Source organism: Salmo salar, chromosome 18 (genome assembly GCF_965601325.2).
Source record: "Salmo salar chromosome 18, fSalSal1, whole genome shotgun sequence".
Classification (NCBI taxonomy): domain Eukaryota; kingdom Metazoa; phylum Chordata; class Actinopteri; order Salmoniformes; family Salmonidae; genus Salmo; species Salmo salar.
Window position 1 is genome coordinate 91,012,638 of NC_138308.1, and position 15,805 is coordinate 91,028,442.

The window sequence follows — 15,805 nt, forward strand, 5'->3', positions numbered from 1 at the left end:
GTTGAGAACAAGTTCTCATTTACAACTGCGACCTGGCCAAGATAAATTAAAGCAGTTGACAAACAGAGTTTCACATGGAATAAACATAGTCAATAATACAGTAGGGGAAAAAAAAAAAAAAAAAGTCTATACAGTGAGTGCAAATGAGGTAAGATAAGGCAATAAATAGGCCATGTTGGCGAGGTAATTACAATATAGCAATTAAACACTGGAATGGTAGATGTGCAGAATATTATATATATATGAGAATGTGCAAGTAGAGATATTGGGGTGCAAAGGACCAAGATAAATAAATGTATAAATAAATACAGTATGGGGATGAGGTAGTTGGATGGGCTATTTACAGATGGGCTATGTACAGGTACAGTGATCTGTGAGCTGCTCTGACAGCTGGTGCTTAAAGTTAGTGAGGGAGGTAAGAGTCTCCAGCGTCAGTGATTTTTGCAGTTCGTTCCAGTCATTGGCAGCAGAGAACTGGAAGGAAAAGCAGCCGAAGGAGGAATTGGCTTTGGGGATGACCAGTGAGATATACCTGCTGGAGCACGTGCTACGGGTGGGTGCTGCTATGGTGACCAGTGAGCTGAGATAAGGCGGGGCTTTACCTAGCAGAGACTTGTAGATGACCTGGAGCCAGCGGGTTTGGCGACGAGTATGAAGCGAGGGCCAGCCAACGAGAGAATACAGGTCGCAGTGGTGGGTAGTATATGGGGCTTTGGTGACAAAACGGATGGCACTGTGATAGACTGCATCTAATTTGCTGAGTAGAGTGTTGGAGGCTATTTTGTAAATGACATCGCCGAAGTCGAGGATCGGTAGGATGGTCAGTTTTACGAGGGCATGTTTGGCAGCACGAGTGAAAGATGCTTTGTTGCGAAATAGGAAGCCCATTCTAGATTTCATTTTGGATTGGAGATGTTTAATGTGAGTCTGGAAGGAGAGTTTTCAGTCTAACCAGACATCTAGGTATTTGTAGTTGTCCACATATTCTAAGTCAGAATCGTCCAGAGTAGTGATGCTGGACGGGCGGGCAGGTGCGGGCAGCGATCGGTTGAAGAGCATGCATTTAGTTTTACTTCCATTTAAGGGCAGTTGGAGGCCACGGAAGGAGTTGTATGGCATTGAAGCTTGTCTGGAGGTTTGTTAACACAGTGTCCAAAGAAGGGCCAGAAGTATACAGAATGGTGTCGTCTGCGTAGAGGTGGATCAGAGAATCACCAGCAGCAAGAGCGATGTCATTGATGTATACAGAGAAGAGAGTCGGCCCGAGAATTGAACCGTGGCACCCCCATAGAGACTGTCAGCGGTCCGGACAACAGGCCCTCCGATTTGACACACTGAACTCTATCAGAGAAGTATTTGGTGAACCAGGAGAGGCAGTCATTAGAGAAACCAAGGCTGCTGAGTCTGCCGATAAGAATGTGGTGACTGACAGAGTCGAAAGCCTTGGCCAGGTCGATGAATACAGCTGCACAGTAATGTCTCTTATCAATGGTGGTTATGATATCGTTTAGGACCTTGAGCGTGGCTGAGGTGCACCCATGACCAGCTCTGAAACCAGATTGCATAGCGGAGAAGGTACGGTGAGATTCGAAATGGTCGGTAATCTTTTTGTTAGCTTGGCTTTCGAAGACCTTAGAAGGCAGGGTAGGATAGATATAGGTCTATAACAGTTTGGGTCTAGAGTGTCTCCCCCTTTGAAGAGGGGGATGACCGTGGCAGCTTTCCAATCTTTGGGAATCGGAGATGATACAAAAGAGAGGTTGAACGGGCTAGTGATAGGGGTTGCAACAATTTCGGCAGATCATTTTAGAAAGAGGGTCCAGATTGTCTAGCCCAGCTGATATGTAGGGGTCCAGATTTTGCAGCTTTTTCAGAACATCGGCTATATGGATTTGGGTGAAGGAGAAATGGGGGAGGCTTGGGCGAGTTGCTGTGGGGAGTGGAGGGCTATTGATCGGGGTAGGGGTAGCCAGGTGGAAAGCATGGCCAGCCGTAGAAAAATGCTTCTTGAAATTCTAAATGATAGTGTATTTATCGGTGGTGACAGTGTTTCCTATCCTCAGTGCAGTGGGCAGCTGGGAGGAGGTGCTCTTATTCTCCATGGACTTTAGTGTCCCAGAACTTTTTTGAGTTTGTGCTACAGGATGCAAATTTCTGTTTGAAAAAGCTAGCCTTAGCTTTCCTAACTGCCTGTGTATATTGGTTCCTAACTTCCCTGAAAAGTTGCATATCACGAGGGCTATTCGATGCTAATGCAGAATGCCGCAGGATGTTTTTGTACTGGTCAAGGGCAGTCAGGTCTGGAGAGAGCCAAGGGCTTTATCTGTTCCTGGTTCTACATTTTTTTAATGGGGCATGCTTATTTAAGATGGTGAGGAAAGCACTTTTAAAGAATACCCAGGCATCCTCTTCGATGGGATAATGTCAATATCCTTCCAGGATACCCGGGCCAGGTCGATTAGAAAGGCCTGCTCGCTGAAGTGTTTTAGGGAGCGTTTGACAGTGATGAGGGGTGGTCGTTTGACCGCAGAACCATTACAGATGCAGGCAATGAGGCAGTGATCGCTGAGATCTTGGTTGAAAACAGCGGAGGTGTATTTGGAGGGCGAGTTAGTTAGGATGATATCTATGAGGGTGCCCGTGTTAACAGATTTGGGTTTGTACCTGGAGGGTTCATTGATCATGTGTGTGAGATATAAAGCCCAAAGAAGAAGAAGCCTGAAGGAAGAGAGATGACGAGAAAACAAACTTGGTTTACCCTTTAATTTGTGGATTAATGGTCGGATTAGAGGATCTTGTGCATTTCAGGTAAAATAACAACCCAATGTTTTTATCCCAGGACAACTTAGCAAGCAACAGAAAGCTAGCTAGCTAAATTGCCATAAATGTTTAATGCGTTTCGACCTGTACCCAAATTAATATAGTTCGTTTTGATATTTCAACCTGCGTGTCCTGATCGCATCTGGTGTGGGTGGACAAAAATCAAACATGCGAGCGATGGAGCGCGAGCGGTGTGGTCAGCATGTAAGATCAGATTTTAATTAGAAAATTATCATTTTTACACTCTCTCACAAAACAGGATCAAGTCTCACCTGACACTGTATCCCCTTTTAGTAACAATGCACTAGGTAGTGGACCTGGTTACAAGTGAAGTCACAGGGTTCTAGTCAAATGTAGTGCACAAATCATGAAGTCGGGTGGCATTTGGGACACTACCCAAGTCATGCATACTGTAATTCTTATTTGTCCACTCTGTCCACTTTAGGAAAACATGTGACTGAAGAATGAACTGCCATTTCTACAAGCTCCATTCAGATAGTTCCTCTGTTCTATCTGAGAAACTAGCATAAGAAGAAAAAAAGAGAAGTAGCGTCCAAAGCTAGGGGCCTAAACAACAATAAACGTCCTCTCACTGTCATCTGCGTTTATTTTCAGCAAACTTTAACTCTTCCACCAAGGCACCTGCAAGTTCCACAGGTGCACGTTCATTAATTAAGCATGGGAAACAGTGTTTAAACACTTTACAATGAAGATCTGTGAAGTTATTTGGATTTTTACGAATTATCTTTGAAAGACAGGGTCCTTAATCTTACTCCCTTCCATCAAAAGGTTCTCATACGCTTTCTGTCCCCAGTACTCCCAAACCATCTCACTGGGAATCAACCAGCCACACTCTGGCTAATACTAACTGGGAGAAAATGCCCTGAAAATACTCTGAAAAACTTACTCATGGTATAGAAAGTGTGTTGGGGAGAGGGGCTTGGGAACCAGCCTGTGATAGGTTGAGGGGCTTGGGAAACAGGCCAAGGGGCTTGGTGGCATTGGGAAATAGATTCTACTAGATTAAGGCTGGGGTTTTGCATAATTGCTGCTGTGTGACATGGGCTGTGTGACCCAATGAGCTGTGACACTAGTGAGACGTGGGGGAGGCTCTTGTGGTTGCCTGGCTCAGTTTCATTTTGATTCTTTGTAGACTAGCCCCTTGCTTTCTAGGCCCTTTACAGTCAGTGTTCCCAGATCTATAATGACTGGACAGAAGTAAGAAACATGGTGATGACTACATTGCCCTCATAACAGCCTGTAGCACTATTGCTAACCATTCAAGGGATACTAGGGACCAGGAGAAGGGGTTTGTGACTGAAATGGAATGAGGCCAATGTGTGAGTCAGGATCCCAGAGAAACTGGTAGGTTCCAGTCAGAGATGTCGTAAGAGGGGAGACATGCTGTACTGAGGAAGGAAGGAGGGTGATTTGTATAGGCTTAGATGAAGGAGAAGGCCACAATCTCACAGTTCACAATGCTGCTTTGGCAATACAAATATGTACTTATGTCATACCAATAATAAAGCATGTTGAATTGAGTATAATAGGGGGGGGGGGGGGGGGGGGGAAGTACTGCATTAAACTTCCCCCCTCTATCGGTCTGCCTCTGTCTCCCTCCCCGTCTCTCTCTCCAACCTTCCCCCTCACCTGACCCTGTAGAAATCAACATTTAGTCTTGGAACAGCGTGATCTGGTGTAATCATTGACTGACAATTACCACGGTAACAGACGTGTGACAGAGGAGTTGTCGCTAGGCTACGTTGATTAACATTTATTCCGAAGGAGTATGAAGTTTAAAGAGCAGTTTAAATTGGTGATTTACATCTCGGAGAACAAGGAATATATTATACTGTGGAAATACTTTTGGACGGAAGAAAATAAATGATTCCATGTGAGGACATTAGAAAATACTACAGTGGAGAAGCTTCTCTGTGAATGAGTGGGGTGAAAGAGTTAGAATCTGACCACAGACCAGAAACCTGGGTACTATCCACAAAGCCTCAGAGTAGGAGTGCTGATTTATGGGCAATGTGGACACCATTCCCCAACTTTGGCCGTTCAGTACAGCACCGTTTCCTTTCAATTGAATGTTCCAGAAAGTAAAAACGTACTGAACGCAGCCCAGAATGTGGGGGACCTAGTTCCAGGAGTTTATTTTATGCCTGCTATGTTAGGTACCCCTCCCCCTGTCCGCTGATCCTAGCATTTCGCTACACTCGCAATAACATCTTCTAACCATGTGTACATGGACCAAGAAAATTTGATTAGCACTCCTATTCGGAGTGAGATGCTTTATGGATATGAACCCTGGCCTGACCACAGAAACACAAAGGCAAGTTTCAAATAAGGCTTAATAGGGGCTGTGACATCATCACAGAATCACCAGTATCCAGGCAGTGTCGGGCTACTGTCAGAGGAGATGAGTTAGATTACACATCGACTTGAATGAAGAACCATGCAGCTGTGCTGCAGGAGGGCGATAGCTTATCAAAGTAGTTTCTGTAGACAACTGTCATGTCTTGAATTAACCCCACTCACGAACACTCAAAATCCAAACAGTTGTAACTCACAAAAAACAGACACAGCAATGACTCCCCAACTATTATTTCATAGCGTCTAGTTCTCTCCCCCGGTAGTGTAGTCGCGTACCTGAGCCGTATTCGGGGTCTAGAGGTGGCACGTCCTCGGTGTTGGAGAAATCGAGCGTGACTCCAGCTATATCGACCAACTCGTCATCGCTAGCCGGGTTGTGAAGGCTTTCATAGGTCTCGTTGCAATACCCAGCGTTGTCCATTCCAGCGCCTATTAATGGAGTAAGAAAATGTTTGGATTATACGTTTCTGTCAATTAACAACATATTCATAAGTATTAACTTAAAGTTGAATATACCTCGGTCGTTATTCGATGTGTATTTTCTATATAAATTCTTCCAATATCGAAACATTACTTTGTAAAGAATGAGAAACTCCCTACAACTGTTCTCCCCGGCTTGACTAATATGTAGTTCACCAGACAAGAGGACGAAGTTAAATACGGTTTGACATATCGTAGGCTACTTCCCCTTCACACAGATGTAGTTGTCGGGACGTATTTAGGATTTGCATCCCAATGCCCTATATATATATCGCTATAGAGAAGTCAAAACATTTTGCTCAACGAATAGATTTCTTGATATCCTATGCTGAAGACAAACATTGGTGGGTCGTAAAAAATGCAAACGATAACAAAAACGCGATAACTGATAATCGACTATCCACACACACACTCCACTTTTCTAACGAATAACAACGTCCCTTCCCTGACATATGTTACACGTTTACCTTCTAACGGAGTAGGCTAAACTTCACACAAGACTAACATCTATACGTAGCTACTCACACGTCTGGCTGCTGCTACCTTGTACCAGCTGATGTACCAACATCAGTGAATGAGTCAGTAAGCAAGTTACACTGTAACTCTAGACACATGATCAACCGATAAGCGGATACAGTAAGTGTTGTTGCTACATTTGTAACATTGTCTGCAACAGCTGATTATTGTTACACAGTTGAAACACTTTACCGTTTAGGCTAGTGTTAATATTATATGGTAATCCCCCCCAGATCGGGGTATGTTATGGTCAATTCTAGACTACTCTATTTTACTACATCGACATTCCCTACACGGAATACAATCAGAGCAAGACCTTTGTATGTGTGCGCTTAGCCAAGTAGTGACATATTAGTCTTGTGACGACGATTGATTCATTATTTCTGTCGACAGTAGACAAATTACTACATTTCCTGGTCTGCGTTCAGTACGTTTTTTTGCGTTGACGTAAACGGTGCTGCTCTAAACGACCATTTGATAAACTGGGAGTGGTTGGGGATCGCTGTCAGCATGGCCACTGCAGCGTTAAACACGTCACTCACCGCTTCAACACACCCCGCCACACGGGACAAAACGTACATCACAAGTTCAATTATGTACAATAACGTTTTTTTTGGGGGGGGGGGGGGGGGGGGGGGACGTGTCGAGTACAACCCGTTCCGCAACGTAGCAAACGTTCATGCGAACTGAACGTAGCTCATGTTTGAAGTTGTTGGTTTCTTTGTAATCCTACGTCTACGGAAAACGACGCGTCACTTCTTACAAGTTAAGATTTAAAACATATGCAGAAAGTTCAGAGCTTGCCAAAACCCATGTCATCTTCTTTGGAATAGAAGTTGTTCCCGTTGATTGTTTTTATGTCTTTGTTCAGACAGCTCAGGTCATAGTCTAGTGCACACCGTTTTTAAATGTAACAAAACGTTTTGTAACTGAAAATAAACGTTTCGGACATGTTCAGCTAAATCCCTCACGGTTTCATTCTGTTTGGTTCCTAATGAACACGACACCGACTGATGTTGACGTGACAGTTTCAAGCTACCAGCTGAAGAAACCGTGTTAGTGGCAAAGATCAGGTTATCCTCAGGTCCGCTAAAGGGATCAACTTTCAACTTGTCTGTTCTTCTGACTCACCCCGCTTACAACAAACATGCAACTGTTGACAAAGCACATTTATCATACTGAATACCCCCCCCCCCCTCAATATCATATTCTACTGTATTGAATATTAACTCAACGAATATAATAATATGCTAACTTTCCTATAAGGGAACTAAAATTCTGTACTTACAAGAACTTCTGTGCAGTTGCTTACAAACAACTGTTGATTCCCGTTCTTACTGCACGTGAGAGCTAAATAGAGACACCTTGTGGGGATTTTAGGCCTCTTCTTCCGTAGTCGAGTTGGTGCCTTCTTCTTTGTAGTCTCTCCCTCTTTTTCTCTTTTCTTTCTTTTTATTTCCCTCCCTCCTGAGTTAGGTCAGGGCCACTTCCTTTCCACAACCCCCTCATAGCAGACTTATGTTTATAAGTGTTTCATTAAGGCTTGTATGATAGATGGATGGAGGAGAGAAAAAGAGAGTGTGTGTCTGTGTCCATGGATGTATAATCAGCTGTTTCTCTCTCCTTCATTCATTCCCTTACCCCTCCCTCCCTTTACCCTCCCCCACCCACATTTAGGAAAACATCCATCTGTTTTCTGCCTTGCAGGGTCAAACTAGTCAGGGGGGGGGCTTTCTTTCATCCATCTTTTCCCCTTCTTTCTTTACCTCTTTCTCTAGCCCGGCAGAAACGGGTCAACTGTTGGAAGGTACTTCCTGCTACACTGATAGTGATTCCATAGCTGTGGGAAGTAGAGGTGCTGAATTAAAACAAAAATGAATACAAAATACTTCCCTCGCAAAAAGTAGTGCACTAGGCCTTTACTAGTCCTGGATTAGCAGACAACACTAGTGGAAGGTATACTCGGGTACTCGCACTACACTCGTTTATGGGCATTGTGTATTCTCACTTCTTAATCCCCACTGATGCGTTATCAAAATAGTGTAGTGAAGCTATAGGCCGAATCAATTAATAAGGCTGATGGAACAGATCAGAATGTTTAGCTTCAAATGTTTATCAACTATTATTTCTTCACATTCTAGGCGCAGCAATGTGCACACGGCGGCAGGCCTACGCACAAAATGTTCCAAAATGCATTTTACAGGAAAACACCATTCTAAAATGCACCCTGCACATGGGAGCGGATTATTTGAGTCAATCCATTGGCCATTTCTTTTGCAAACTCCATCTCATCTGCTACAGAAACACTGCTAACCAAATAATGCTAGGTGCCTGTGCACTTGAATTAAAGCACAACTACACTACAAATCTAATTCTCCTGATGTATTTTAAGCATTGATGTGGATTTATAAACTGGTTGGTTCAAGCCCTGAATGCTGATTGGCTGACAGCCGTGGTATATTAGACCTGTATACCACGGGTATGACAAAACATATATTTTTACTGCTCTAATTAAGTTGGTAACCAGTTTATAATAGCAATAAGGCACCTCAGGGGTTTGTGTTATATGGCCAATATACCAATATACTCTGCGTCGTGCCTAAGGACAGCCCTTAGCCGTGGTATATTGGCCATATACCCATACACCACACCCCCCCGGGCCTTATTGCTATTAAAATGGCAAACAGTGTGTATGGCGTTGTGTGGACTAGCGGTTTACTGATGTCAACATTGTGAACAGAATGCCCCATGGTGGCGGTGGGGTTATTGTATGGCGCAAATTGTATTGATGGCAATTTGAACGCACAGAGATACTGTGACGAGATCCTGAGGCCCTTCGTTGTGCCATTCACCCGCGGCCATCACCTCATGTTTCAGCATGATAATGTCGCAAGGGTCTGTACATATTCCCGGAAGCTGAAGATGCCCCAGTTCTTCCATGGCCTGCATACCCACCACACGTCACCAATTGAGCATGTTTGGGATGCTCTGGATCGACATGTACGACAGCATTCTCTAGTTCCTGCCAATATCCAGAAACTTCGCACAGCCATTTGAAGAGGAGTGGAACAAAGTTCCACATACCACAATCAACAGCCTGATCAACTCTATGCGAAGGAGATGTGTCACGCTGCATGAGGCAAATGATGGTCACACCAGATACTGACTGGTTTTCTGAGCCACAACCCTACTTTTAAAAGAAAGTATGTGGACACCCCTTGAAATTAGTGGATTTGGCTATTTCAGCCACAGCCGTTGCTGACAGGTGTATAAAATCGAGCACACAGCCATGCAATCTTCATAGACAAACACTGTCAGTAGAAGGGCCTTACTGAAGAGCTCAGTGACTTTCAACGTGGCACCGTCATAGGATGCCACCTTTCCAACAAGTCAGTTTGTCACATTTCTGCCCTGCAAGAGCTTCTCCGGTCAACAGTAAGTGCTGTTATTGTAAAGTGCAAACAACTGTTTGTAGGAGCAACAACTGCTCAGCCGCGAAGTGGTAGGCCACACAAGCTCACAGAACGGGACCACCGAGTGCTGAAGCACATGAAAATCATCTGTCCTCGGTTGTAACACTCACTACCGAGTTCCAAACTGCCTCTGGAAGCAACGTCGGTACAAGAACTGTTAATCGAGAGCATCATGAAATGGATTTCCATGGCTGAGCAGCCGCACACAAGCCAAAGATCACCATGCGCAATGCCAAGCGTTGGCTGGAGTGGTGTAAAGCTCGCCACCATTGGACTCTGGAGCAGTGGAAACTCGTTCTCTGGAGTGATGAATCACACTTCACCATCTGGCAGTCTGACAGACAAATCTAGATTTGACGGATGCCAGGAGAACGCTATCTGTGCGAATGCATAGTGCCAACTGTAAAGTTTGGTGGAAGAATAATGGTCTGGGGCTGTTTTTCATGGTTCGGGCTTGGCCCCTTAGTTCCAGTGTAGGGAAATCTTAAGACTACAGCATACAATGACATTCTAGATGAAGCTGTGCTTCCAACAGTTTGGGGAAGGCCCTTTCCTTTTTCAGCATGACAATGCCCCCATCCACAAAGCAAGGTTCATACAGATATGGTTTCTCAAGAACGGTGTGGAAGAACTTGACTGGCCTGCACAGAGCCCTTACCTCAACTCCATCGAACACATTTAGGTTGAATTGGAATGCCTACAAGCAAGGCCTAATCGCCCAACATCAGTGCCCAACCTTACTAATGCTTGTGGCTGAATGGAAGCAAGTCCCCACAGCAATGTTCTAGTGGAAAGCCTTCCCAGAAGAGTGGAGAATGTTATAGCAGGAAAGGGGGGACCAACTCCATATGAATGCCCATGATTTGGGAGAGAGACGTTCGACAAGCAGGTGTCCACATACTTTTGGTAATGTAGTATATGTGACCAACAGATGCATATCTGTATGTGAAATCCATAGATCAGGGACTCATGAATTCATTTCAATTGACGGATTTCCTTATATGAATTGTAACTCAGTAAAATCTTTGAAATTGTTGCATGTTGCGTTTATATTTTTGTTCAGTGTATTACACACACACACACACAGTCTCTCTCGCTATTTTTCATTTCTGCTCTGTTTACCTAACTATTAGTTACGCTAAATGACAACATCAATCACAACAACTCATGAACACACACACAGACACTACACACATCACGACTCAGAACACACACACACACAGACACTACACACATCACGACTCGGAACACACACACACAGACACTACACACATCACGACTCGGAACACACACAAACACAGACACTACACACATCACGACTCGGAACACACACACACACAGACACATCACGACTCAGAACGCACGGTAGTTGAAATAGTATTATTAATTATGGTACTCGTCTCACATGTTTTTTTTTTACAAAAAGATTTTAGCAATAAATCAAATAAAAATGACAGAAAACAAAATACACATCCGTATAATTCTAGATTTAGGAGTAAATCCTAACCTGACTAAGTTAATTTTCAACTTAACTGTACGTTTGGATTGGTCCCAACCCCATAATTGCGAGATTTTATAATACAACGATAAACAGTACAGTAGGCTGTAATACATGTCAATATACACAGGCCTCGTCCCAAACGGGACCCTCTTCCCTACATAGTGCACTACTTTTGACCAGGGCCCGTAGTGTTCTGGTCAAAAGTAGTGCACAATGTAGGGAAGAGGGTCCGGTTTGGGACGCATACAGTAAAAACCAACACAGCATGGATGTTCTGTGTAATTTTCAACAAAACAAGTATACATACTCCTTTGGCATTGAAATTAAAACAGCAATCTACAGTAAGTATGGTCAGCTCTTCTTAAGGGGTAATATTTTCATCAACGAAGCAGCGTTGTCTTGTTTGTGTGTCCTCGTGCATGCTTTGGTCAAACAGCCAACACTTTAAAAAAAAAATGGTTACAATTGTATTTGGATGAACTTTGCCATATGACATATACTGTAGATGACATTAGTTGACATACAGATGACATTAGTTGACATAAGGATGACATACAAATGACATTGGTTGACATGCAGATTACATTAATTGACATATGGATGAACTTCTCAGGACATATTTACACACAAGGATGGATTCCAGTTATAACAAATGGATATCACTGTACACAACATGTAATAATAAACAACAACAAATGCATGAATATACACTCTTAAGACGTGGTGTGGTAGTGTTAGGGCTCCGGGATGAAGTTTCCCCTAGGTACAGATCTAGGATCAGCTTCCCATCACCCAATCATCACCTTAACCATTAGTGGGGGAAATAGAAAACTGACACAGGATCAGCTTCTAGGGGAAACTTCACCCTACACCAATATACATCCTCCAAGACATGGTGTGGTGGTAGTGTAGGGGAAGTGTCAAACCCCAGGGTGTAAGATGTGATGCAGGTATCTGGATCATACAGTTGAAGTCGGAGGTTTACATACACTTAGGTTGGAGTCATTAAAACTCATTTTCAACCACTCCACACATTTCTTGTTAACAAACTATAGTTTTGGCAAGTCGGTGAGGACCTCTACTTTGTGCATGACACAAGTCATTTTTCCAACAATTGTTTACAGACAGATTATTTCACTTAACTCATTGTATCACAATTCCAGTGGGTCAGAAGTTTACATACACTAAGTTGACTGTGCCTTTAAACAGCTTGGAAAATTCCAGAAAGTTATGTCATGGCTTTAAAAGTTTCTGATAGGCTAATTGACATCATTTGAGTCAATTGGAGGTGTACCTGTGGATGTATTTCAAGGCCTACCTTCAAATTCAGTGCCTCTTTGCAAGACATCATGGGAAAATCAAAAGAAATCAGCCAAGACCTCAGAAAGAAAATTGTAGACGTCCACAAGTCTGGTTCATCCTTGGGAGTAATTTCCAAACGCCTGAAGGTTCCACATTCATCTGTACAAACAATAGTACGCAAGTATAAACACCATGGGACCACGCAGCCGTCATACCGCTCAGGAAGGAGACGTGTTCTGTCTCCTAGAGATGAACGGACTTTGGTGCGAAAAGTGCAAATCAATCCCAGAACAACAGCAAAGGACCTTGTGAAGATGCTGGAGGAAATAGGTCCAAAAGTATCTATATCCACAGTAAAACGAGTCCTATATCGACATAACCTGAAAGGCCGTCAGCAAGGACGAAGCCCCTGCTCCAAAACCGCCATAAAAAAGCCAGACTACGGTTTGCAACTGCACATGGGGACAAAGATAATACTTTTTGGAGAAATGTCCTCTGGTCTGATGAAACAAAAATACAACTGTTTGGCCATAATGACCATTGTTATGTTTGGAGGAAAAAGGGGGAGGCTTGCAAGCCGAAGAACAGCATCCCAACCGTGAAGCACGGGGGTGGCAGCATCATGTTGTGGGGGTGCTTTGCTGCAGGAGTGTCACGCCCTGACCTGAGAGAGCCCTTTTTATGTCTCTATTTAGGTTTGGTCAGGGTGTGATTTGGGTAGGCATTCTATGTCCTTTTTTCTATGCTTTGTATTTCTTTGTTTTGGCCTGGTATGGCTCTCAATCAGGGACAGCTGTACATCGTTGTCGCTGATTGGGAGTCATACTTAGGCAGCCTGTTTTCCTTTGGAGTTTCTGGGTAGTTAATTTCTGTTTAGTGTTTTGTTATACCTGACAGAACTGTTTGGCTGTCATTTTCTTGGTTTGTTCAAAGTGTCTCAATTAAATATGAGCTCTCAACACGCTGCGCCTTGGTCTACTTCTTCAGACAGCCGTTACAAGGAGGGACTGGTGCACTTCACAAAATAGATGGCATCATGAGGACGGAAAAAAATGTGGATATATTGAAGCAACATCTCAAGACATCAGTCAGGAAGTTAAAGCTTGGTCGCAAATGGGTCTTCCAAATGGACAATGACCCCAAGCATACTTCCAAAGTTGTGGCAACATGGCTTAAGGACAACAAAGTCAAGGTATTGGAGTGGCAATCACAAAACCCTGACCTCAATCCTATAGAAAATTTGTGGGCCGAACTGAAAAAATGTGTGCGAGCAAGGAGGCCTACAAACCTCACTCAGTTACACCAGCTCTGTCAGGAGGAATGGGCCAAAATTCCTCCAACTTATTGTGGGAAGCTTGTGGGAGGCTACCCGAAACATTTGACCCAAGTTAAACAATTTAAAGGCAATGCTATCAAATACTAATTGAGTGTATGTAAACTTCTGACCCACTGGGAATGTGTTGAAGGAAATAAAAGCTGAAATAAATCACTCTCTACTATTATTCTGACATTTCACATTCTAAAAATAAAGTGTTGATCCTAACTGACCTAAGACAGGGAATTTTTACTAGGATTAAATGTCAGGAATTGTGAAAAACTGAGTATAAATGTATTTGACTAAGGTGTATGTTAACTTCTGACTTCAACTGTATGTGATTGGGATCTCAACATTCACACTTGTAAACTACTGAGTATGTAGTGAATAATGTGTTGTCCACGGATGCTAAGTAGTACGGCAGAGAAGATATTGGGACATAATGGATTATGAGTGGAGAGAAAGAAGGAGCTTTTCTCTCTTTTTCTGCACAGATTAGATTATATTCAACAGTTTAACGAAAAACACTCGTCTAGCACCCTAGAGTCTCCCTGTCGTCTACAGAGGAGAAGTTATAAATAAATAAATACTTTCTCCAGGCCTCTTCAGTAACACACGCTCACTAAACAACAACAACTTCAATGACCACGTAGTGTGTGATTGTGAGGATCATGTCGGTAAGTTAAAGATCCACAATGTAACACCAAAGAGTAGGTGTGTGTTTTTACTGCACCAATACTGCCAAGCGAAGACTTAAAACACTCTCTCAATAAGTGTTGAGTGTCAAGAAAAAGGACTGAAGTGTTTTTGAAAAGTGGGCAGCACTTTTTAAGGACACACTGGGGTTGTTCAGTGGTACCCATGTCCCATCCTCTAGGGTCTGTGTGTAGGATGGCTGTCTCCCCATAGTGCCTATACCCCAGGCCAATCTCCAACCCCAAGCCCAGGCTCTCCCATAACCCACTAACCTTCTCTTCTTCCTGGCCTTTCAATTAGTGCCCATACCCCAGGGCCATCCTCCCATGTCCCATCCCTAACCAGTCCAACAAAGTCCTCTATTTCTAGACCAAGACCCAAGCCAAGACTGAGGCTCTTCCCATGGCAATGTCAATGTGATAGTGTCCATAGCCCATGGACAGCCCTAACCCCAGCTTTAAGGTTTCCTGGTTGGTTTAATAGTGTCCATAGACAGCCCTAACCCCAGCTTTAAGGTTTCCTGGTTGGTTTAATAGTGTCCATAGACAGCCCTAACCCCAGCTTTAAGGTTTCCTGGTTGGTTTAATAGTGTCCATAGACAGCCCTAACCCCAGCTTTAAGGTTTCCTGGTTGGTTTAATAGTGTCCATAGACAGCCCTAACCCCAGCTTTAAGGTTTCCTGGTTGGTTTAATAGTGTCCATAGACAGCCCTAACCCCAGCTTTAAGGTTTCCTGGTTGGTTTAATAGTGTCCATAGACAGCCCTAACCCCAGCTTTAAGGTTTCCTGGTTGGTTTAATAGTGTCCATAGACAGCCCTAACCCCAGCTTTAAGGTTTCCTGGTTGGTTTAATAGTGTCCATAGACAGCCCTAACCCCAGCTTTAAGGTTTCCTGGTTGGTTTAATAGTGTCCATAGACAGCCCTAACCCCAGCTTTAAGGTTTCCTGGTTGGTTTAATAGTGTCCATAGACAGCCCTAACCCCAGCTTTAAGGTTTCCTGGTTGGTTTAATAGTGTCCATAGCCCATAGACAGCCCTAACCCTAACCCCAGACTCTCCCTCAGCCCCCTTAACTGTTCCTCTCCCAGTCTGATCTTCTCCTCCAGCTGTCTCTGTTCCACCAGTAATGCTGCCTTCATCTTCACGTAGTGGCTGTAGTCACGGTGCTGTGGATTGATAGAGTTTAATTGATTGACACATCAATAATAACAACACTGGTATAGTAATCATATGATAATATATGCCATTTAGCAGACACTTTGACTCAAAGCAACTACCAGTAGTACGTGTATATGTTTTTTGTATGTCCTACCAACTGAGCCACATC

The 15,805-nt window shown here is 43.6% G+C and overlaps 2 protein-coding genes across 7 annotated transcripts in view; both read right to left on the bottom strand.

Annotated features, from left to right (window-relative positions):
• Positions 1-7,780, bottom strand: part of LOC106578043 (H(+)/Cl(-) exchange transporter 5) — a 30,517-nt gene extending 22,737 nt beyond the window's left edge. The window contains exons 1-2 of one of the 3 annotated variants that reach the window (XM_014156597.3): positions 7,481-7,780; positions 5,473-5,625 (exon numbers count right to left, since the gene is read on the bottom strand). In XM_014156597.3, the coding sequence (XP_014012072.3) occupies positions 5,473-5,617 (145 nt within the window). In that variant the 5' untranslated portion in view covers positions 5,618-5,625; positions 7,481-7,780. The other 2 variants (XM_014156596.3, XM_014156595.3) reach the window with 2 other exon arrangements.
• A 3,246-nt stretch (positions 7,781-11,026) lies between these two features.
• The window catches only part of LOC106578042 (protein Shroom4), a 104,057-nt gene continuing 99,278 nt past the window's right edge, over positions 11,027-15,805 (bottom strand). For all 4 annotated transcript variants that reach the window (XM_045701588.2, XM_082965298.1, XM_082965297.1 and 1 more), the window contains one exon: positions 11,027-15,644. In XM_045701588.2, the coding sequence (XP_045557544.1) occupies positions 15,486-15,644 (159 nt within the window). In that variant the 3' untranslated portion in view covers positions 11,027-15,485. The remainder of the gene's footprint in view (positions 15,645-15,805) is intronic.